This window comes from Corythoichthys intestinalis, chromosome 15, assembly GCF_030265065.1.
Source record: "Corythoichthys intestinalis isolate RoL2023-P3 chromosome 15, ASM3026506v1, whole genome shotgun sequence".
Taxonomy (NCBI): Eukaryota; Metazoa; Chordata; class Actinopteri; order Syngnathiformes; family Syngnathidae; genus Corythoichthys; species Corythoichthys intestinalis.
Window position 1 is genome coordinate 45,260,162 of NC_080409.1, and position 23,699 is coordinate 45,283,860.

The window sequence follows — 23,699 nt, forward strand, 5'->3', positions numbered from 1 at the left end:
GGCTCCATGTAAACGTGGCAATTTTCAAAGTATCAGAATCGGCAAAAAAATATCGGCCATGCCTTTTTTTAATATACGTATATATTTTAATTAAATCGTTTTCTAATTGTATTTAACGTTACAGACATTATATGTTACACTCATCCAGAGTCTTTAGTTTAGGCTTAAAGTAGGGTTATCAAATTTATCCCGATAACAGCAGTAATTAATTTTTTTTTAACTGTATCACGTTAAAATATTTAACGCAATCAATGCATGCGCTGCACGACCCACTCACGCATTGTCGCGCTCAATCTGTAATGGCGCCATTTTACCTATAGAGAGAGATAGAAGGCAGCGTAAAATGAGTACAGTGAATTTTGGCAGCCTTTGGAGCCTTTTTTTAATTCGCTAAAGCCTTACAATCCCTCTCCTTATGATTAGAAATATCACGGGAAGCAATGTGGAGAAGCAAGGTAGCGATTGATCTTTTTCTTAACACCTTATATTATTTCCCAACTCAGAGAAGATATATCAATTGGTAGCACTACGCACAGTCATGGTTCCACTTCCCATCATGCATTTGGGCATGGCTACAGTATCATTTACTGAAAGCTCAACAAATACACTAGATGGCAATATTTAGTCACAATATACAAAGTCACATGTATCCTTTAAGAATTACAAGTCTTTCTATCTGTGGATCCCTCTCACAGAAAGAATGTTAATAATATAAATGCCAACTTGAGGATTTGTTGTCATAATACACAAATACAGTACTTATGTACTGTATGTTGAATGTATATATTCGTCCAAGTTTTATTCATTTTTTTCTTAATGCATTGCCAAAATGTATATGATCGGGAAAAATTATCGGGAATGATTGAATTGAATCTGGAGCAAAAAAAAAGTAATCGGATCGGGAAATATCGGGATCGGCAGATAGTTGAACTAAAACGATCGGGATCAGATCCGGAGCAAAAAAAAAAAACATGATCGGGACAACCCTATTAAAAATATTTCTGGACCCGAGATTGTTGTAATTTTTTAATTTCGGACCCAGAGGATTTTTCATTCATGACCCCTGCTATAAAAGAAAATCTACACAATTGTGGACTCCTTAAGAAACTCCTCCTTACTGCTAGTATTACTTTCCTCTCAACTTTATTTGCAGGGTGACTGATCTCTCAAACCGGGATTGATCCGAAGCCGCTCTCTTGAACCAGTGCCTCGAGGGTGTCTCAGTGCAAACACAAGGAAGCCCCTCTTCCTTTACAATGTAACCACTTTGCTAAGCACACAAAACAGCAAACGGGGCGACCAACTGTACCTGAAAGGCTTTCGCACATACCTAGAAGGCCAGAGAAATAAATACATTCGGCTAGGTATCGTGGGGGGAGTGGGATCAATAAAGAACCTAATGAGTTATGACAGCGGTTTCGTATTACCCGCATTGCATTTGTTTAGCGCCGTCCACAAACAAAGCACAAAACAAATACATTACTTTTGACAAACGCACTGATCATTTGAACATTTTACATCAATAATTCATGCCGGCAGAGACCCGTTTGCTTGCCGTCTCCCTTTGAGGCTTCTGAAAGAGGTGGAAAAGGGCAGCGTTTGTTTGATTCATGCATTGTTACATACAATGACTGAACGTCATTATGATGGCATAGTTGTGGAATGGCTGGCAATGTAGCAGGAGTTGAGCTAACGCAAGATGGTGATTAGGAGAAGGCATCCATCCCACACACGGAGAGACATTCAGCAGCCTAATGGCTCTGCGGAGGCTTGTTCTTTGATGCACATACTGTACAGTATGCATACATAGAGCACAGAAACGAATATACAATTACATACTGTTATTTTTTTCATGTGTGTGTTTTGTGGGCGAGTCCCTGCTGAGTTTATGATTGATGGATTATGCGAGTTGTGCTGTGAAACACAACGGGGATTGAAGTAGGCTAATCCACACTGCCTCCTACAGGACAACAGTTGACACTGTAGCATGGACGATGTGCCAAAGTGTTCAACAAGAGTTGATCCTAGCAACAAGTGTCGACCAAGATGTCAAGTCTGCTGTGTTTGGAAACAATAAGAACGGGATGCTGTCTATTTGCTTTTCGGATTGCTGCAGCATCGTAATTAGATCTTGATAGCTTTCATACTCAAACTCATATGTTGCATCCTCAAAAAATATAAAGAAAAAAATATATATAAAGCTTTATCTGTGAGCTGAGCCAGTGTAAAAATGTGTCCATTTTAAGAAAAGTGACTGTAATGTGCCATTTTTTAATTATTCAGATTCAATTCAATTCAATTTTATTTGTATAGCCCTATATCACAACAAGGTTGTCTCAAAGGGCTTTGCAGAGGCAATTTGATACACAGTCAGAAACAGCATATGAAATAAATAAAGGTCAAGTCCTGGGCATCCCCCATCCTTAGACTTTCCATGTCAGCAAGGAAAAATTCCAAATATATGTAAATATATGTGGAGTTATAATATAACTCCAAATATTATGGTTGATGTCTACGTACAGTTGTGGTCAAAAGTTTACATACGCTTGTGAAGAACATAATGTCATGGCTCTCTTGAGTTTCCAGTTATTTCTACAACTCTGATTTTTCTCTGATAGAGTGATTGGAACAGATACTTCTTTGTCACAAAAAAACATTCATGAAGTTTGGTTCTTTTATGACTTTATTATGGGTGAACAGAAAAAAGTGATCAAATCTGCTGGGTCAAAAATATACATACAGCAGCGCTAATATTTTGTAACATGTCCCTTGGCCATTTTCACTTCAATTAGGCGCTTTTGGTAGCCATCCACAAGCTTCTGGCAAGCTTCTGGTTGAATCTTTGACCACTCCTCTTGACAGAATTAGGGCAGTTCAGTTAAATTTGATGGCTTTCTGACATGGACTTGTTTCTTCAGCATTGTCCACAAGTTCTCAATGGGGTTTAGGTCAGGACTTTGGGAAGGCCATTTGAAAACCTTAATTCTAGCCTGATTTAGCCATTCCATTACCATTTTTGATGTGTGTTTGGGGTCATTGTCCTGTTGGAACACCCAACTGCGCCCAAGACCCAATCTTCGGGCTGATGACGTTAGTTTATCTTGAAGAATTTGAAGGTGATCCTCCTTCTTCATTATCCCATTTACTCTCTGTAAAGCACCAGTTCCATTGGCAGAAAAACAGCCCCACAGCATAATACTACCACCACCGTGCTTGACGGTAGGCATGGTGTACTTGGGGTTAAAGGCCTCACCTTTTCTCCTCCAAACATATTGCTGGGCATTGTGGCCAAACAGCTCGATTTTTGTTTCGTCTGACCACAGAACTTTCCTCCAGAAGGTCTTATCTTTGTCCATGTGATCAGCAGCAAAGTTCAGTCGAGCCTTAAGGTGCCGCTTTTGGAGCAAGGGCTTCCTTCTTGCACGGCAGCCTCTCAGTCCATGGAGATGCAAAACACGCTTGACTGTGGACACTGACACCTGTGTTCCAGCAGCTTCTAATTCTTGGCAGATCTGCTTTTGGGTGATTCTCGGTTGAATCTTCACCCTCCTGACCAATGTTCTCTCAGCAGGAGGTGATAGCTTGCGTTTTCTTCCTGATCGTGGCAGTGACAAAACAGTGCCATGCACTTTATACTTACAAACAATTGTTTGCACTGTTGCTCTTGGGACCTGCAGCTGCTTTGAAAAGGCTCCAAGTGACTTCCTGACTTGTTCAAGTCAATGATTGTTCAAGTCAATAATCACTCACAAGAAATTGCTAATTCGTGTTGGTGTAGCTATATTTTTGACCCAGCAGATTTGATCACTTTTTCTGTTAACCCATAATAAAGTCATAAAAGAACCAAACTTCATGAATGTTTTTTGTGACAAAGAAGTATCTGTTCCAATCACTCTATTGGAGAAAAATCTGAGTTGTAGAAATAACTGGAAACTCAAGAGAGCCATGACATTATGTTCTTCACAAGTGTATGTAAACTTTTGACCACAACTGTAATTAAAAGAAAAAACAAAATACATCACTTTGTTTACACATTGTATGAAATTCAAATCAATCGCTTCCAAACATAAGTGAATCAATGTTTGAACTGTAATGTCTTTAAAGATATTTGCAAGGAAGCGCAACTCACGCATAAGCTACAGTATGTATCCAATAGGCCTCATGCGAAAGATTTCTCAACCAAGTCGAAATTTTGTTTTCATCAAGTGAAATGTTAAAAATACATTTTCTGGCATGGAAAATCACAAACAAACAAAGCAAACAAACAAACTTTTTAGTTTTAGTTGATTTTAGCGATGCCGGTGGACTAAAGCTGTAGTGTTTTGCCTTAAAGAAGACCGTTTCGAAAACGAAAAATCACACAAAACTACACCGACTTATGTCACACACAGCGGCGGGGGTGATAGTGTTCACCGATCGACCAGCCCCCGGCGGCGAGCAAGTTTCGGCTCGTCGTTCCCCTGATGCAACCCTGACAGGAGTGCTCGTCGCAGGGGACGCAGCTGGGGAATGAACGCCAAAAATTCACGGTGGAAAATACTGGCCAACGTCAGCGCACGTGGCTGCCCGAGCCCAAGTTGAGGATAGTGCTCTCTCGACATGGAAAATCACAAACAAACAAACAAACAAACAAACAAACAAACAAAAAATCACTTAAAACAACACTTTTCAGTTTTGGTCAATTTTAGCGACGCAGGTGGAAAAAAAGCGGTAGTGTTTTGCCTTATGAAAGACTGCTTTTCTCATTGGCCAGCGCTGCTTTTCCCATGAGGATCAGCGCACACCCGCACGGTATCATAAAATCATCAATCAAGCAAAAATCCCCGGTCGCCTGAAGATGAAGTAAAGAGCATTTGTTTCCAGCGGCTGTGTAAAGCAGACATGTTCAAAGTCCGTCCCGGGGGCCAAATGCGGCCCGTGGACAAATTTCATCCGGCCCCCAGCATCTGTCATAAAATCAATAACGTCTGGCCCACACACAGACTTAATAAATTGGTCAGCAGTACTGCTACCAGCATATGAAGTATCTTACACACTAAATGCTGCTCCTCATTTACCCAAGAAATGGCAGCAGCACTCTAAGCAACATTACCCCGTGTAGCCGTTACTCCAAATTTTTTAAAATGGCGACAATCAACAACAAAAAAAAGAACGTTGACTGCGACGGCCGACGCTTCAAGGATAGGTGGAAATTGGACTGTTTCTCCACTAAAATATGCAACAACTGTCTGCCTCATTTACAAAAAGACAGTTGCTGTTTTTAAAGAGCTCAATGTGAGGCGATATTACCAAACAAGATACGCTGACATGTACGACAAGATTACAGGGAAGATCCGTAGCGAGAAATTGAAGCAACTTGAAGCTAGTTTAATTTCACAGTAGCAGTATTTCGCAAGAGCCCGAGACTCGAAAGAGAACGCCACAAAAGTTAGTTGCGAGATTGTTGAAATTATTAATTAAAAGAAATAAGAGAGCAAATGTGACACACATAATTGATTGCTAAAATTTGCTTAAATATATTGTGCGACATAAAGGACGTCAACCAAGGTCGGCCCCCCCAAATTTTTGCCACACCAAATCTGGCCCCCTTTGCAAAACGTTTGGACACCCCTGGTGTAAAGGATAAAAAGTAATAAGGTAATGAATTCAGTTGTGGCTAAACAATAGCATATGACGGTTAGCATCAGTGTGGCTTGGTGTGGCTAAACCCCCCCACCCCACCCGAACTCGTCAGCGCTGACTAATTCGGTTGGGGGGGGGGCGGGGTGTTCACGCCAGCGAGCGACAGCCGGGACAATGTTTATTCTGTATATCCAGGTAGCCTCCCTTTTTTCTTCATCAGACAAAACTTTTTGTCTCTTTTGTTGCTCTGCCATCTTTGCAGAATTCGCGCGAAAGCATTTGCATCGACTTCCATCTTTACAATGAATGGGGAGAGGGAAGTGACGTATGCCGTAAGGCAGTCAGCACATTTGTAGTTTTTCTTTTGTGGCAAGGTTCCTGCCACCCTCATCACAGTTAATTAGTGCCGGTGAAAGTGATACAGACCCCCTCAAGATGTAAAAGTGGTGTCAATCAACTAGTTGTCAGTCGACATATTATCACAAATGTTTTGAAAATATTTTGTGAAGGTTGAAAAGTTACCTAGTGTTGCTTTAAATTGAGTAACACTAGAGTTGCGACGAAAAACCAATTTGACCGGATTTCCGTTCGTAAAGGCAACAGTTATAACTATTTTGAAATAAAAACCTCAAAAATATATATTAAAAAAAAAAAAACTGCCAGTAAGCCAGAGATACATTGAGTGTTAGATGTGTATCGGCTATCATGAGGGTAGAAATCGGTTTTCAGAGGCTTCAGTTATATATATATATATTTTTTTTTTTAAGACTGTGAGCACTCATAGCAGTAGCAGCATGGTTGCAGCCTGGGAACAACAACGCTTTGATTTTATGCATGACCTACGGGGCTTTTATATTGAAGTTGGCCAGTGTGTTTCCGACATCGGCACGCTTGACTTGCTAGCAAAACTTAGATGCAGACTTCTGGGATGTCAGGGGCATGAAAATACATACATTGATTCCCAACCCTAATTAATATCACTTCCAAGTACTTCAATGGGCAAAGTTAATTTGAGCTCGGCGTGCTGAGCCTACCTTCCAAGCGATGCGGTTGCCTTTGGTATCGTGCTCCAGTGCCATGGGGAACTCTCCACGCTCATAGAACTTCCGAAACATGGTGGGTTTGGTGGGGCGCTCCTGAAAAGCACCTGCCGGCGGGGGACCTGCCACCTGACCAGACATACAAAGCAGACATGAATAAAAGTACAGTAAGCAGACTGAGCCTGTTAGAAGGGTTGTTTCATGAAATTAGAACAGACTCGCACGCTAAAATAGAGTCACTCCCACGGCTCTTCCTTTTGAGTAATTCAGGAGCGCGTGTGCATTCTGCTGTGCAAAACACTGGTAGTCCATGTTTGTGTGTGCATGTGTGTGTTCACCCTGTAGCCAGAGGCATTGCCAGAGGCATTGTTAGCATCACCTTTTCTCTGCCTCCGTGGCTGAATATGTGCTTTGACTGTACCACTGAAACACAATGGAAGTTCTATTGCCTCTGCCAGAGCCATCTAATGTATGCTTTTGTTAGGATTTCTCCATGCACATCCTTTTTTTAGTTGGAATTTTGCCCTAAAAAATCTGTAAAATTAATAAGCATTAGTCCAATACAGCAGTCACACACAAATTGAAAATTTATAGTAAATTTAGATAGCATCGGAGCCATTCCATCGGACGCAAACATTTCGAACAAAATCTGAGATCCAGAATTTTCTGTTGTCTTTTTTGTGTTTATGACAAGTAGGGGTGGGAACTAGGCATGTGCCGGTGACCGGTTTCAAGGTTTACCGTGGCATGAAAACCCAAAATTTTCCGTCATATCGTAGTACAGTATTAGCGATTTTTATGTCCCATTGTTGTGAAAGGGATCCTCTGTTTTTAAGACAAGTAATTCTTAAAAGATAAATGTTAGTATGAGTTATAATAATTTGATATTAAAACCCCTCTTAATGTTTTGTTTTAATAGAGTTTGTAAAATTATTTTAAGTGATAGGTCGCCATTCTTGTTACGTCGCAGTGCGTGACGTCACTGGTCCCCTTGCCGAAATTCCAGCGTGTCACTCGTTAGCTTTCCCAACATGTCGTCAATTCTACCCTTCCTATTTGAATCAGATCTGAAAAGTGAAGAGCAGGACAGCACTGTCGGTCGTTCACAAGACGAGCTTCAGGGAAAAATGTGTGCAACAAATACCTGATAAGACAAAAGTTGGGCAAAACTGGTGATGCGAGAGTGTATGCTGTCCAGTTTTATTAGCAGATATTCAAGTTAAGCATATTGCGCTTTCAAACTTATCCCAGTATAATTATGTAGATTGTTAGCATCCAGAGCTGTCGTGTGCTTACAGTACAGGCCAAAGAGCACACCTTGTGTAATCCATGTCTTGTACATTGTAACGCATGGTAGCTAGGATACGTGTATAAAAGTACCAAAAAGGGGAGAAGCTTCCACTTATGCACATTTATTCACAAAAAATAATATTTCCACCTTGACCACTCTTCACTCGGGAGCTCAGCAGTACGCAAACACGCGTTCCCTGACGAACTCCCAACATTGTTGCAAGGTCCACGTCAGAGTCACTGTCGTCACTGTAGCGTGCCATATTGCTTTAATTATTATGATTTGGGGAAAACTCCCACGAAGAATAGTCAAAAAAAAAAGATAGCAATAGTAATCCAAATCCGCGGTTTTTACTCACTCGAAGATCCAGGAATTAGACCGATACCATGGCAATGTCGCAGCCGCGAATAGGCCGTCGATTCCACAAAATAGACTGATCCAAAAAGCCGCTGTGGGACCGACGAATCAAAAAAATGGACAGATTGAAACCAATATTGCAGACGCGGTGGGACCGTAGAATCCAGAAAATAGACGGATCCCTTACTTGACTGAGGATCCAGGAAAAATGTTAGGGCGCTAGTTGTAACGTGTGGTGGCTAGGATACGTGCATACAGGGACCAAAAAGGGGGAGAAGCGTCCATTTATGCACATTTGTTCACTAAAAATAATAATTCCACCTTGACCACTCACTTCACTCACCTTGTTTCCATTTGACTGGAAATTGCATCCAAAAGCAGCACATAGTGGCATTTTACTTCGCGAGTTTAGGCAGCAATAAGCAATTGTTGAACACGAAAGATACCAATGACGTCATCACTGCGAGCCCGCAAACCATGGCGCCAACTAACGGTCAAAATATGGACTAAATATTATAAAATATTGCCATTGATTTAACATTTTATGTGTTTCTAACAACATATTTTAGTACAAGAGAACAATTGTGGTTTATTAGAGCCTACATGTATTTAAGTTAGAGGATCACTTTAATGAAGCAGATAACGTGGCTAGTTAGCATGCCAAGAGGGCTAACTTTTTGCTCGCTACCATTAACCTATTTTTGTAAAGCCTTCCGCCATTGTAAACATTTGTTCAAAATAACATTTTCATAATACAGCCTGTGGTGTTTTTTTCTCTGGCGACTTTCTGTGTTGAGAGCGGGTGTGTGTGTGTGTATGTGTAAATCAAGATACGAGTCATACAGACATTCGCTGTCTCTTGCTCTCACTAACCATTAATATTCAACTAATTAATATTAATTAGGGCTGTCAAAATTATCGCGTTAACGGGCTGTAATTAATTTTTTTAATTAATCACGTTAAAATATTTGACGAAATTAACGCACATGCCCTGCTCAAACAGATTAAAATGACAGCTCAGGGTCATGTGCACTTGTTACTTGTGTTTTTGGGAGTTTTGTGGCCCTCTGCTGGCGCTTAGGTGCGACTGATTTTATGGGCTCAGCACCATGAGAATTGTGTAATTATTGACATCAACAATGGCGAGCTACTAGTTTATTTTTTGATTGAAAATTTTACAAATTTTATTAAAACAAAAACATTAAAATAATATAAAATGTCTATAACTTTTACTAACATTTATCTTTGAAGAACTACAAGTCTTTCTATCCATGGATCGCTTTAACAGAATGTTAATGTTAATGCCATCTTGTTGATTTATTGTTATAATAAACAAATACAGTACTTATGTTCAGTATGTTGAATGTATATATCAGTCTTGTATCTTATCTTTCCATTCCAACAATAATTTACAGAAAAATATGGCATATTTTAGAGATGGTTTGAATTGCGATTGATTACGATTAATTAATTTTGAAGCTGTGATTAACTCGATTAAAAATTTTAATCGTTTGACAGCCCTAATATTAATAGTGGAGGTATGTTTTTTACATAAAATCAATTCGATTATATATTGTTTCAGTCCAGTTCCTTTTTTTTGTTCTTGTTCTAATGTCGAGCAACTTGAGCTGTGGCTTTGGGTTTAGTCTATCAATTATTTTTACTTCAATTTTATTTAAAATATTTCAGTTATTTATTTTTTGTTATTTTATTTATTTCGACATTTTTATTTTGGAAATATGGTGTGAAAAATAAAAAAATCCTGTTCAACAACAACAACAACAAAAAGTTTTTTTAATTTTAGTGCTATAGTTGCAATACCGTGATACCGTGAAACCGCGTTATTTTTGCTTAAGGTTATCATACCATCAAAATCTCATACCGGCACATGCTTAGCCGGAACCTCCGAGTATCTGACAATATGATATAACTTGTGATAAAAGACTGACTTTAACAATTATCTCACGATATCGCGATACAACAATTATCGATACATGAGTTTTTAAATGGAAAAATAAACAATGGTGGGTTTTTTTCCGTTTGCAGACAATCTGTCACAAAATGCAGTCTTCATCCTACACTATAAGGATATTTCAGTGCAGCATTTCTTTAAATAAATACAGCAACACTATACTATTGCAATATTCTTGTCAATGAGCATATTCCTCAGTGAAATATTTCTCAAGCAACCTGTTGGTTCCTTTATCAAACAGTGGCACATTTTTAAAAATGACATATCACAATATACTGTATCATCATATCGTAGGGTGACCATATTTTGTCTTCCAAAAAAAAGAGGACACTCGGCCTGGCCTCAAGATACTTGAATTTTACTACAAGTTCACTCAAAGATGCCTATATCACTTTAATATTTTTAAAGTGTGCCTTCGCCGTCTGGATAGAAAAATTCAGTTTTATTAAAAATATAAATATAGCCATATATTATATAACCAAAGACACATGTTCAACTTCTCAGAGGTTACTGAACAGGCTTTATTAATACTAAAAAATAATCGAACAATAAAAAAGCACAAAAAAAAACAACAACAACAACAAGGAATTAAATAATGATAAAAAAACAATAAGCAGACCCATGGAAATGTAGTCCAGTCAATACACACACACAGTAGGCTACGTGCCAACTAAGCATTTTTATAAATTACCGTACTGGCCTGAATATTAGACGGCCCTGATTATAAGACTCAAGTCTTATTTCATGACTCAAGTTTGAAAAAAGACTTTTTGAACACCAAATTAATTTTTATACAGAAAATAATTACAGTACATCCGAAACAAATGATTATAACAATAAATTTGAGAGAAAAAGCATGCTATTTTGCCTCATTCAAATCTTAATATCGGAACATTTAAATATGCAAACTAAAGTGCAATCACATTCGTAAATGAATGGCTTCTGGTTTTTGAAATGTAAATAAACCGATCTATTGTGATAAAACAAAATTGCAATAACTGCATTAACCATCAAAGTGAAGTCTAACTGTAACTGTAGTCTTGAAACAAATCTGAATAAGGAAAAACATTGCAATAAAATCATGCAAACTGGTTAAACTTGAGAGTAGCTGAGATCTGTCATGACAGAACATCGCTTCAATGATATCTGGCGCCATCTAGCGTCGTGAATGGGTATAATGTCTAGACCGCGAATATAAGACGACCTCCTCTTTTTCAATCTTATTTCAATGCAAAAAACACCGTCTTATATTCGGGCCAATACGGTACTATCACGACCGACAATTGCCGCTGATAAATTGCTATTCCCACTCAATTGTTATTCTCATTCAGTGTTCTAGATTGCACGCAAACAATGACCGAAATAAACTGAAAAACGATTCAACCAGCATGTTTCCAAATGCAGTAGCTCACAACTACATTTCCCATAATGCCTAGCGTAGCTTAGCTCACGGACAGCGACCCGGTTAGCGAGCACCGGTAGCCGAGGCACGATCAAACATTGCTTTAAAATTTTACAATCATCAGCAGCTCAACGATGCTTCACCAAACGGGATTTTACACACCACATAAGTATAAAGCTCCGACAGAAGTCAAAAGTAAGTTTAGCAAGTGTACATACCAATAGCCTGTGAGCTCCTGGCGTGACGAAGGTTTGTGAATGAGAATTGACAGTTGACACCATGATAAAGTCAGTCTGTGACTGCGCACGCATGCGCAAATTTTCATCCAAAGTAGAATAAATGTATTTACGACTTAATTACTCTTTTGGGTACATGAGCATTTGACCATTTATGTATTGATCGTAATAAAAGTCTTAACAACTGGGCAGGCTCTCTGGGCAGCACAGTACCGTAGTATTCTGTGCAAAGTGTCAGTCCATTTCAACATAAGCTAATTGGTCCCGTGGAAAAATAATGAAAGCCAGACATTTTCATGAATTTTTAAAACCGGATGCCCTGGACACGATGTGAAAAGTGGACATGTCCGGGCAAAAGAGGACGTTTGGTCACCCTATCATATCAGTGAAATAAACATTAAATGATGCTAGCAGCTAGCCATAGCCATACAACTAGGAGCTACGCTAACTAAAATGGAGCGCTTCCTACAAGATTGAATTCCTCGCGCTCTACATTGTTGGAAAACTTCCATATCATATCTCCGGTGAACAGCTCAACGCTAACTAGCCTTCCAACTTCCAACTGTTGGCTCTCTTCAGCTGTAGCTATCTTGAACTGGACCATTCAAAACTGGAAAGAATCTGACTAGATTTGGTAAAGTAATCACATCATTTTCAAATTCAGGGAAATTGAAGGTCAAAAAGTCAGGAAAAATGGCTAAAATCACATCACGTTTACCCTTTCGACATTTTCTAGTGTTGACTGTGTGTTGCATAATCCATCACATAATCTATATATATACACTTTTTCTAAACGTACCGAAGCGAAACCACCGAAATGATGAAAGCTACTGTAGATGGAGCTCCACGTTGCAGAGAGGGAGGCAGCTATTACAGTAGCAGCGGTTCAAAGCGCTAGTTTAAAAAAGGTTTTAGAACGCCGGGGGATTGCACTTCAGTAATTTTCACAGCCGTTTGGAGACTTTACCGGGCAATGCTGAATAAAATGCTGAGGTAAAAAGGCACTGCAGGGGAGACTAAATAAAATGTTGCAAGCAAACAATTAACTAGCATTTTCTTTTAAATCATTTAATGCGATCTGCGCAGAGGATTAGTCGCAGCAGCATTTGTTGTAACCTTATGTATTCAGAAGGGAGAGTGGATGTTTTTTTCTTTGAATCACTTCAGTAGATGCTTGTCACATGACCATGCACCTTGTAAATACTGGGAAGTAACAATAAAGTGTTCAGCTTAGCCTGAAACGGACTAGCTATATCAGTGCTTAATAAGTGTCACGAATTAAGTTGTTTTACAGGCCATCGAGCAGCAAAACAATTTATTGTTCCTGAATTATTTTGGAGTAAAAATTCATGCCAACTATAGATTTCATCATTATACATACAGTGGGGCAAATAAAGATTTAGTCAACCACTAATTGTGCAAGTTCTCCCACTTGAAAATATTAGCGAGGCCTGTAAATGTCAACATGGGTAAACCTCAACCATGAGAGACAGAATGTGGGAAAAAAAAACTGAAAATCACATTGTTTGATTTTTAAAGAATTTATTTGCAAATGATGGTGGAAAATAAGTATTTGGTCAATACCAAAAGTTCATCTCAATACTTTGTTATGTACCCTTTGTTGGCAGTAACGGAGGCCAAACGTTTTCTGTAACTCTTCACAAGCTTTTCACACACTGTTGCTGGTATTTTGGCCAACTCCTCCATGCAGATCTCCTCTAGAGCAGGGATGTTTTGGGGCTGTCGTTGGGCAACACGGACTTTCAACTCCCTCCACAGATTTTCTATGGGGTTGAGATCTGGAGACTGGCTATGCCACTCCAGGACCTTGAAATGCTTCTTACGAAGCCACTCCTGTGTTGCCCTGGCTGTGTGTTTGGGATCATTGTCTTGCTGAAAGACCCAGCCACGTCTAATCTTCAATGCCCTTGCTGATGGAAGGAGATTTTCACTCAAAATCTCTCGATACACGGCCCCATTCATTCTTTCCTCGAAACAGATCAGTCGTCCTGGTCCCTTTGCAGAAAAACTGCCCCAAAGCATGATGTTTCCATCTCCATGCTTCATAGTGGGTATGGTGTTCTTCGGATGCAATTCAGTCTTCTTTCTCCTCCAAACATAAGATCCTGTGTTTCTACCAAAAAGTTCTATTTTGGTTTCATCTGACCATAACACATTCTCCCCGTCCTCTTCTGGATCATCCAAATGCTCTCTAGTGAACCGCAGACGGGCCTGGACGTGTACTTTCTTCAGCAGGGGGACATGTCTGGCGGTGCAGGATTTGAGTCCCTGGCGGCGCATTGTGTTACTGATAGTAGCCTTTGTTACTGTGGTCCCAGCTCTCTGTAGGTCATTCACTATGTCCTCCCGTGTAGTTCTGGGTTTTTGCTCACCGTTCTTGTTATCATTTTGACGCCACGGAGTGAGATTGCATGGAGCCCCAGATCGAGGGAGATTATCAGTGGTCTTGTATGTCTTCCATTTTCTAATAATTGGTCCCACAGTTGATTTCTTTACACCAAGCGTTTTAACTATTGCAGATTCAGTCTTCCCAGCCTGGTGCAGGTCTACAATTTTGTCTCTGGTGTCCTTCAACAGCTCTTTGGTCTTGGCTATAGTGGAGTTTGGAGTGTGACTGACTGAAGTTGTGGACAGACAGGTGTCTTTTATACCGATAATGAGTTAAAACAGGTGCCATTAATACAGGTAACGAGTGGAGCCTCGTTAGACCTCTTTGACAGCCAGAAATCTTGCTTGTTTGTGGGTGACCAAATACTTATTTTCCACTCTAATTTGGAAATACAATCTTTAAAAATCAAACAATGTGATTTTCTGGGTTTTTTTTCCACATTCTGTCTCTCATGGTTGAGGTTTATCCTTGTTGACAATTACAGGCCTCCCTAATCTTTTCAAGTAGGAGAACTTGCACAATTGGTGGTTGACTAAATACTTATTTGCCCCACTGTATGTCCAACATCAATGTAGCAGTGATAAAGCCCTCACGTCCAGGTAGCTACAATGGCAATTGAGGCGTGCTGCAAAGGGAAGCTAAAAATAGCTCCCACTGAGGCAATGAGAGAGGAAAAGAATGAACCCAGACTGCACTGACTGGCTGAGTGGCTTTTATGGTGAGGAATGATGACGCTGCAGTCAATTCCATGGCCTCTGTTCATGGCTGATGAATTACAAGCTCCACAGCTATTTTACTACTTTCTCTCTGATTATCCCCGCTGATGGAAAACACACACCGGCGGTCAGCAAAAGGGACAGAACGATATTTTCCCAAGAGAAGCCGATCACCCAGCTAAGGATTCAGCCTACCGTCACTATTAGCTTAAACAGAACTGTTAGCACCAATCACAATTTATGGTTGTGAGTTACGTTAGGCTTACAATGACCAGATTTACAAGCATCAATCTCTAGCAATTAAATTACAACTTTAATGACACACATAAAACAGACCTCTGCAAATGCTTAAAAATGCAAAACAGGTCAGCTTCATAGCTGTCCAAGTAATATAATTTCCCTCCCGTACTGTCGGTGGCAGTAATGCGCAAGCTGGTATGTACAACTCCACAAATGGCCGATTGCTTGAACTGTTGAGGTCAGTTCTTTACGTAGCCCCAATTTAAGTGGACTGTTAGTAAGTTGACAATATGTTTTATTTTTAGCTAGCATTAGCTACTTGTGGCGCAATTCACACTTTTATCATTATATTTTATCACAATACAAGTATATTGATCTTTGGACAACGAAAGGATATTTGCCTTTATTACAAAGTCCACACCAATCACATTTGATTGCAGGGCCTTTGCTTAATTTTATTGACTTAACAAAATGAGTGCTATATCACATAAAGCAATATACATATATATCTATTGTAGCGTCGCACTGGATATAGAGAACGCATAGAGAGTTAGTCTCACCTACTTTTTTATTGCAGGATTAACGGTTACTGTTGGCCGCAACCACGCTGAACAAGCAATCAGCAAAACAAGCTGTTTTTATCCAACCTCGTTTGTTATCTGCGCGTTTCCTCTCTCTCTCCTCCAGACACATTCTCGCAGTCGGACATCCAGGCATTAATGTCGTCACTAGCCATGACAAAGTGTCGCCATATTGAAATGGGGGCAAAACACGAGTCACAAGCAGTTGCTCTGTCGTGCATTGTAGTTGAAACGCGTTGAACTTTTGTCTTATTTGCGGTCTTTTTTTCCGTCGGAATGACTAAAAGTTGCCGTTTTGCGGGTTGTAACACAAGGAAGAGTTTGGAGCCGCATTTGAAGTTCTTCATTCTTCCTCGTGAGAAGAAAAGGACAAGCAAATGGCTGAAAGCAATCACTCGAGAAACAGTAAAAGAAGACTGTTCCTTGGACCATTCTCGCCAGTGGGAACCTAAATCCAGGAACATTTACGTTTGCAGGCGACATTTTATTACTGGCGTTATTTTTCTTTTGCCGTGAACTGCACTGATTGGTCAATTGATGTATTATTGGCCTGGTGAGAATTGGTTATTTTGCCGTGACGTGTTCACGGCTAAATAACGCTTGGAGGCGAATTACTGGTTACAGCAGAAATAATCACTCCGTATATACTACCAGTTTTCTTGGTTCCACACCGTACATATTCCACGTAATTGATAAAGGTCAACTTACTGGTTGACTTTATGAGGTAGTTGTAGATGTTTCCGAACTCCACTGCAGGCAATTCCTTTGGACTGTTTATCCAGCTATCAGCTGCGACTTTGTATGTGCAGATTTGCTGGCCAATACACGCTAACTTTAAGTTGTATTGTCTCCTCGCGTCGGTCGGCAGTGACTCGTGATAATAATAAGTCATGTTTAAGACGTTTTTAGGAAAAAAAGACGCAAAACACAGCTGAAATATATGAATTTCAGACGTTTGTCTACGGATGTTTACCTGTGCGTGCCCCCATCTCAAAATGGCGACACGCTGCTATGCGAGATGACGTCATCGTGACATCACGCCGACTGCGAGAATAAGTAGATGAATGAAACCCCCGCCCCCCCCAAAAAAATAAATAAACCCCAAAAAAATTGATGCAGCCTCAACCGGACACGAGTCAGTGTCCTACTTGCGCCAGTCCCAAGCCCGGAAAAATGCAGAGGGTAAAAAAAAAGCCTGCATTGTGGGTGCCCCCTCAAGATTTCTTACTGCCCACTCAGGTGGGTAAACCTCGATCCGGGCCTGGGTGTACTCACTTTTGGGATACACTGTAAATGGTCTCGAACTAGATACCAGTAATGTTCGGTCCCAACAGAGAACACCCTGTACGGTAACCAACATCCCGGTGCATTGTCAAAAATGGGCAAAGACTATGAGAAGAACCGGACAAACAAGAAACAGAAGACTACCGGCAATGTGCTCCTGCTCCTTGATGGTAGCCATAAACAAGCCTGTGAGGCAACAGTGCAGAGATGGAGGTTGCATAAGGCAATAAAGAGAGGAAAAGACTGCTCTGTGTGCTCTAGGTGCACACATCAGGGAGTCATAACAAGGCAGCAGTGGTCAGATGAGCTCCGGGCTGTCATTTCTCTCCCTCGCCTTCACTCTTCCTCCAGATCTGTTTCCTTCCTAACGCTGTTGTCCGACGCAGCTGAGCTCCACCATAAAAAAAAAAAGTCCCGTCTGCTGCGAGGCCCCCACAGAGGCAATAACTGCACAAGCGTGCGTGCCACACACATGCTGAGCCCCCCGTGGGCGAGCTCCCGCAGAGGTGATTGAACACCGACGGGGGCCTGGCGCTGCTGTCATTTATAAAGGTGTCACCCGGAGGAGAAAAAAAATAACGAAGAGATGCTCCCACTAAACCACATTAGTATGGCACCTCCATGGCTCACCTGCTAGGGGTTGACACATAGACCGAGGGTGGCGGTGGAAGGCGAAAGAGGAAAGGCGAAAAAAAGATAGGCCCCCGATAGAACACAGAGAAGAAATTGGTAAGAAATGTCAGATAGAGAACAAAGACGCCAAGAAGCGAGGAAAATGAAAAATGGAGATGAAGTAAGGGCGACGTTGAAGAGTTGATAGTGAAGGAAGCGAGAGACGTGGGAGACAAGAGGTTGCGGCTCATCAATTCTTGGGGGTGAGTTCAGTGCGGCGGGGGCTGCCACGGCAATGTAGGCGATCCATCACTGCGCCAGGGCCCCACACTGGCATATTCTCACCTGCTCGGCTTTTCAACAAACACCTCAACCAAAAGCATCCTCCTGATGGATGTGTGGTGAAGGTCTGCCTCGCAAATGAGACCACCTTAGTCCCTTTCCTCAATTCTATCTGTTTCGTCCGATCCTTCTTGCTCTTTGAAGCAATGCCTTAGCGTGGCGACCAAGCTGCCACTTCATATGGGGGCGCATTGCGTCACCTGTTTTGCTGACAGCAAAGGGCGGAGGCATACACCCGCTCGAGCTCGCTACATTTCGCTGGCGTTCTCGGTTGAGAGGTTATTGAAATCTGCCTTTCCTCAGGGAGGGAACAGGGTAGGCCAGTCATGGAAGATGGAATAGACAGGCCCAGGCTTTTCTGATAAGGTCAGCTTGCACAGCATCTTGCACAGGCAACAAATTAGCTTGCTTTATTTGCAGTGGAGTGGGCACCAGAGAAGTGGCAATGCTTCTCTGGTGTGAACAAAAAAAATGTAGCATTCAACTAAGGGGCCGTTTACACGGCAATGGGGTGACAATGCAAAAACTTTTCGAGAAAGTAAAGATACACGATAATATCGGTTACCGATAATTATCGGCCGATAATGCCCATTATGACATCACACAGATAATGCAGATTTTTTTTTTAAATTCAACCGATAATGCAATCCGATAATTATATACTTGATTTAACCTCCAAATGTGCGCAACCGAAGAATTCAGCACCACTGCCTCCTCAACCCCTCCCCTCTCTGAAGCCCCTGAGGAGGGAGGGGTTGAGGAGGCGGAGTTACACAACAGAAGCAGTGAAATAATGGCAGCGGTCACTGGCGTGGCTAGATTTGTGTAAAAAAAAAAAAAAAACGACGCTCTCGCCATCTGCTAAACATGCACTGCAGAAGTTTCACGAGGCGGAAAAAAGCCTTAACCGGTGGTAAACTCCATCTAATGCTAAACACCGGCACGAGACCGATAGTCGACAAGTCAACAGATTAGCACCATGAAAAAGTTCACCAAAAACAAAACTCACATTTTCCTTTCAAATTCAATATACAAACCATCTAAAAGCTTACAAAGACAAATGTTAGCCTAGGCCAGTACTTCTCAAATAGTGGGGCGCGCCCCCCTGGGGGGGCGCAGAGCGATGCCAGGGGGGGCGCATGTGACCTCGGGGAACATGTTTTTTTGTTTTTATTTTTTTGCCGTACTGGAATAAAGTGTACTTGCACATCCACTCAGTACTGTAGGTGGCAGTGGCGCTCTCATTTTCAGAGTGCGCGCAGTATTTTTGAACTAAGGAGAGCACTCAGCACACACAGACAACAGATATGAAGAGCAGTGTGCCACCGCCATTTTCGAAAGCCGTTTTCCGACCGGACTCACTCACGCAGCGACCCACTGTCTTGTCCGGTTCTCACGTCGCCGCCCGAGAAGTGCCATTTTCGGCTTGGGATCGTCACGACGACCGCCCTCACCTACGGTTCTACCTCGGCCGCCGTGAATGCGCTTTTTTCGTGCCGTTTGCCTTTTAGCTTTGACTTTTAATACAGTGGGTGATGATGAAAGACCACTGTTTACTGTGTCTAAAAATAATTATAGCAGACAGCCAGAAGCCAAATCAATTAAGACGCCACTTAAAGACATTAGACCCCAATCTCATTGTTAAGCCGCTTGATTTTTTTCAGTGAAAACGTGCCGAATATTGCCAACAATCGTCCTGCTTTGTCAGTGTTATATCAGTAAGCCAGTGAGCATTGTTAGCATGCTCATTGCAAATTGACTCCACACCATTGCAAAGGAGGTAAATACTGTGAGCAGCAAAAATAAAAACTGTCCTGTCCAAGGACACTTTTTTTTTTTTCTTCTTTTATTCAGATTTGTTTTTTCGGTCAAATTTTTTGGCACATTGTCCTCATGAGTGAATGTTTCTAATCAATTTTAATTTGTTATTATTTACTGATTTTATTACATTTTATTTTTCTGTATCAAATGGTCAAAAATGTACCTTGAGTGTATTTTTTAGTTTGGATGTGAATTTTTTTTTTTTTTAATTCAGGCAAATTGATGGGCGTTAAGTCTTTTCTGTTACAAACAAAACAATGTTAATAAAGTTATACTTTATAAGTTTATCTCTGTTATTTTCTCTAATAGGAAAAAAAAGGATACAATGTGAGGCAGAGACATACTTATAATAGTAATATTGTAGACGATACTATTTACAGTGGCGGCAGAATTTGGGGGGGCGCGAAACATTTACGTCTTCCTTGGGGGGGCGTGACAGAAAACAATTGAGAAGCACTGGCCTAGGCTTAACTGGGAGAGCAACGTCGTCGAGTGTTACAACCGCAGAGTGAGAAAACAAGCTTGATTCGCTTGAATGAGGGGGAAAAGGGGATAGCATCAAAGATTGCTAATTGGGAAAGATGCTCTTGCCCTAAGCACAAATCCACGTTCGCTGGATCCAGGGAGGTCTCACTCCCAATGTTTTTTTGTTTTGTTTGTTTGTTTAGATGAAACCTTTCCACAACAATATTTACACTTTAAACTAACGTATACATTTTTAACTAACTTATTAACTTATGAATTCTTTGTTTTTTAACACATAGGCATGACATCATGTAGACTAGAGCTGACACAGTGGCTGAAAATGGCGAAACTTCACTTGAGCTTTTCCACCCTCAAAGAATAAGTCATGCAGTAGAATTTTTTTTAAATTTTAGTCAGAAGTTTTTTTACTTTTTTATAGAAACTATTTTGTTCATGCTCTAATCTTGAGCAACTTGAGCTGTGGCTGTGGGTACAGTCTATAAGTTAGATTTATTTTAATTTTATTTAAAATATTTGTCTTTTTTTTTATTGATAATTTATTCTGACAATATATTCATGTTCCAATTTGCAACTATGTTCTGAAAAAAAAATTTTAAATCCTGTTCAATGGAAAAAATTTATTTTTTTCAACCCATACATCTCATAATAACACATTTTGGAGCTATAATTGCAATACCGTGAAACCGCGGTATTTTTGCCCACGGTTATCGTACCGTCAAAATCTCATACCGGCACATGCCTACTCGGAAGCATGATTTTAACCTCTCTCCCAGTTTTTATTTGGCACCGACTGATCATGGAAAAACCCAAGAAATTATCCTTTTAGTTTCATATTACAACATATGCTTTCTCCACAAGAGGGCACTCGTGCTCTCTGGACAAATAATGCTTAATTTCTGTAGATTTTTTTCTCGCACCGGAATTCAATGTTTTGGTTGTTGTATTTCTTTATGGGGTTATATTGCTGACACTATTCTGAGCGAGCAATAATGGAAATTGAGCAAAAATAACCTAAATTCCGAGCACAAAAAACTATACTGAGCGAGCAGTTAAAGATTTTAAGCGAGCAATCGAAGATTTTGAGCACAGAAAATAATATTGAGCAAAAAAAATCTAGTCTGTGCCGCTCAATTCCCCCCCTCCTGCTCTCGCTACGTATCTCAACTCCTCTGCTCGTCGGTTTCTTTTCTCTGCGCACTGAGTTGCAGGGATGGGTGGATCAATACCAAAATATCGATATTTCGATCCAGCGTATTAAATTTTAGGTATCGATCCCTAAGCAAAAGTAGCGATATCTGGAATTAATATATTATATTTTCTTTGTCAATTTTTGGGTATACTTTTGTGCACACTTTTTGTACTACTTTTCCCTTTCGCATTCTACACGCACGTAAGCAGTGCACACACATAAGCAGTGCACCGGCGTGTGATCCCGCCCCCATTCACGTCCCTATCCTGTGTCGAACAGCATGCTTTTCCTCCGCCCCTCTCACGCCTAATTTCTTACTTAACCTTTTTATTATTTCTTGTGAATTTATGTTTCATATTTTTATTTTGTCATGAAATGTTTTTCAATATATTTTTATGTTACAAACGATTAAATGCTTGATTTCTTATGTTTTGTTGCTACTTATTTTTATTTTGTTAAAGGTCTGTTTCAATTATTTCAAGATGTTTTTTTATTTATTTATTTATTTATTTTATTTATTTATTTTTTTTCAAAATCTGTTTCAAAATTATGTTAGTAAAATAAAATTCAAAAACGGAAAGTGACTATTGATTATTGGATTTGTTTTTAGTGAGCTACCATTTGAGGGCGGTAACATGCTACTATTAATTTGTTCTTTAATTAGATCAAAAATATTTTAATTTAGGTAGATTAAAATTTGATCAAATACAACGTGTAGCAGGGAAATGTTCTGTGTATATGAATTTAAGGGTCATGGTTAAAGAGTGAGACTGCCTAATCAGAGTTTGTTGTTGATGGATTGGTTTGTGAGTTTGAGGGAAACTGCTTTGCTCGTTATTAAAAGCAGCAGTTTTCCATTGCAAAGTATATTTGACACAAAGAGACTTAATAGTTTTTGAGTGCTTGATGTAGTTGTACATTAGATATCATCACAATGGCTGAGAACACTGCAGGGTTGTCTATATATATATATAAATATATATAATGAACTTCTGGTTTCGATATCGGATCGGGATCGCAATATTTGGCCTTGGTATTACTTGGTATCGGATCGAATCCAAAATCACTGGTATCACCCATCTCTAATCTCGACTCCTCTGCTCGTCGGTTTCTTTTCTCTGCACGCTGAGTTGAGCACATGCGTCACCAACGTGTCACGAAGCCAACCAATCAGAGAGCTGAGAAATACCTATTTCAGAGAGCTGGCAGAAATACCTATTTCCGCCAGCTCTCTGATTGGTTGGCTTCGTGACACGTTGGTGACGCATGTGCTCAACTCAGCGCGCGCCGTGCAGAGAAAAGAGTTGAGATACGGAGCGAGAGCAGGAGGGGGGAATTGAGCGGAGTCGAGATACGTAGCGAGAGCAGGAAGGGGGAATTGAGTGGCACAGAGTAGATTTTTTTTGGCTCAATATTATTTTCTGTGCTCAAAATCTACGATTGCTCGCTTAAAATCTTTAACTGCTCGCTCAATATAGTTTTTTGTGCTCGAAATCTAGGTTATTTTTGCTCAATTTCAATTATTGCTCGCTCAGAATAGTGTCAGCAATATAACCCCATATTTCTTTGGCTTAATTTTGTTACGTATTAATATGTTACAGTACAGTACAATAATAATAACAGTTCATAGAGACAACTTTGCGCTGAGAAAAAAAAATAACATTGTTTAAAAAAAAAAAAAAAAAAATCAAACATCTTAAGCAGTTACTCACAATGTTACTCATTACTTTATTATTTTCAGCAAATACCTATTTACTTGTACTTGAGGATATTTTTTGTATGACTTCATTTACTTTTACTTGAGTAATACTATTTTGAAGTAAAGCTATTCTTTAAAATTTTTGCCTATTCTACCCACCTCTGGTGCACGCGGACAGTCTTGAAAACATGTCTGCAACCTTGTACACAGCCTAACTGCGTTCAACATTATTCAAGAATCTATTCACTCCTTTAATTAGAGAAAAAAACAATTCACTTTTCCATGTTGTTATTTGACCAGAATGAAACAGGGAACAGTAGACGGGAAGAGTTACACACAGAAATCAAGTTTTGTTGGTGCTGCCACACACATATTGAGAATGCATACTAAATCGGTAAA

General features: G+C 40.2%; 1 protein-coding gene across 3 annotated transcripts in view; it reads right to left on the reverse strand.

The window, feature by feature from the left end:
- pacrg (PARK2 co-regulated) overlaps window positions 1-23,699 on the reverse strand; it is a 475,481-nt gene that overhangs the window by 404,278 nt on the left and 47,504 nt on the right. For all 3 annotated transcript variants that reach the window (XM_057859058.1, XM_057859060.1, XM_057859059.1), the window contains exon 2: window positions 6,657-6,791. In XM_057859058.1, coding sequence (XP_057715041.1) covers window positions 6,657-6,791 — 135 coding nt within the window. The remainder of the gene's footprint in view (window positions 1-6,656; window positions 6,792-23,699) is intronic.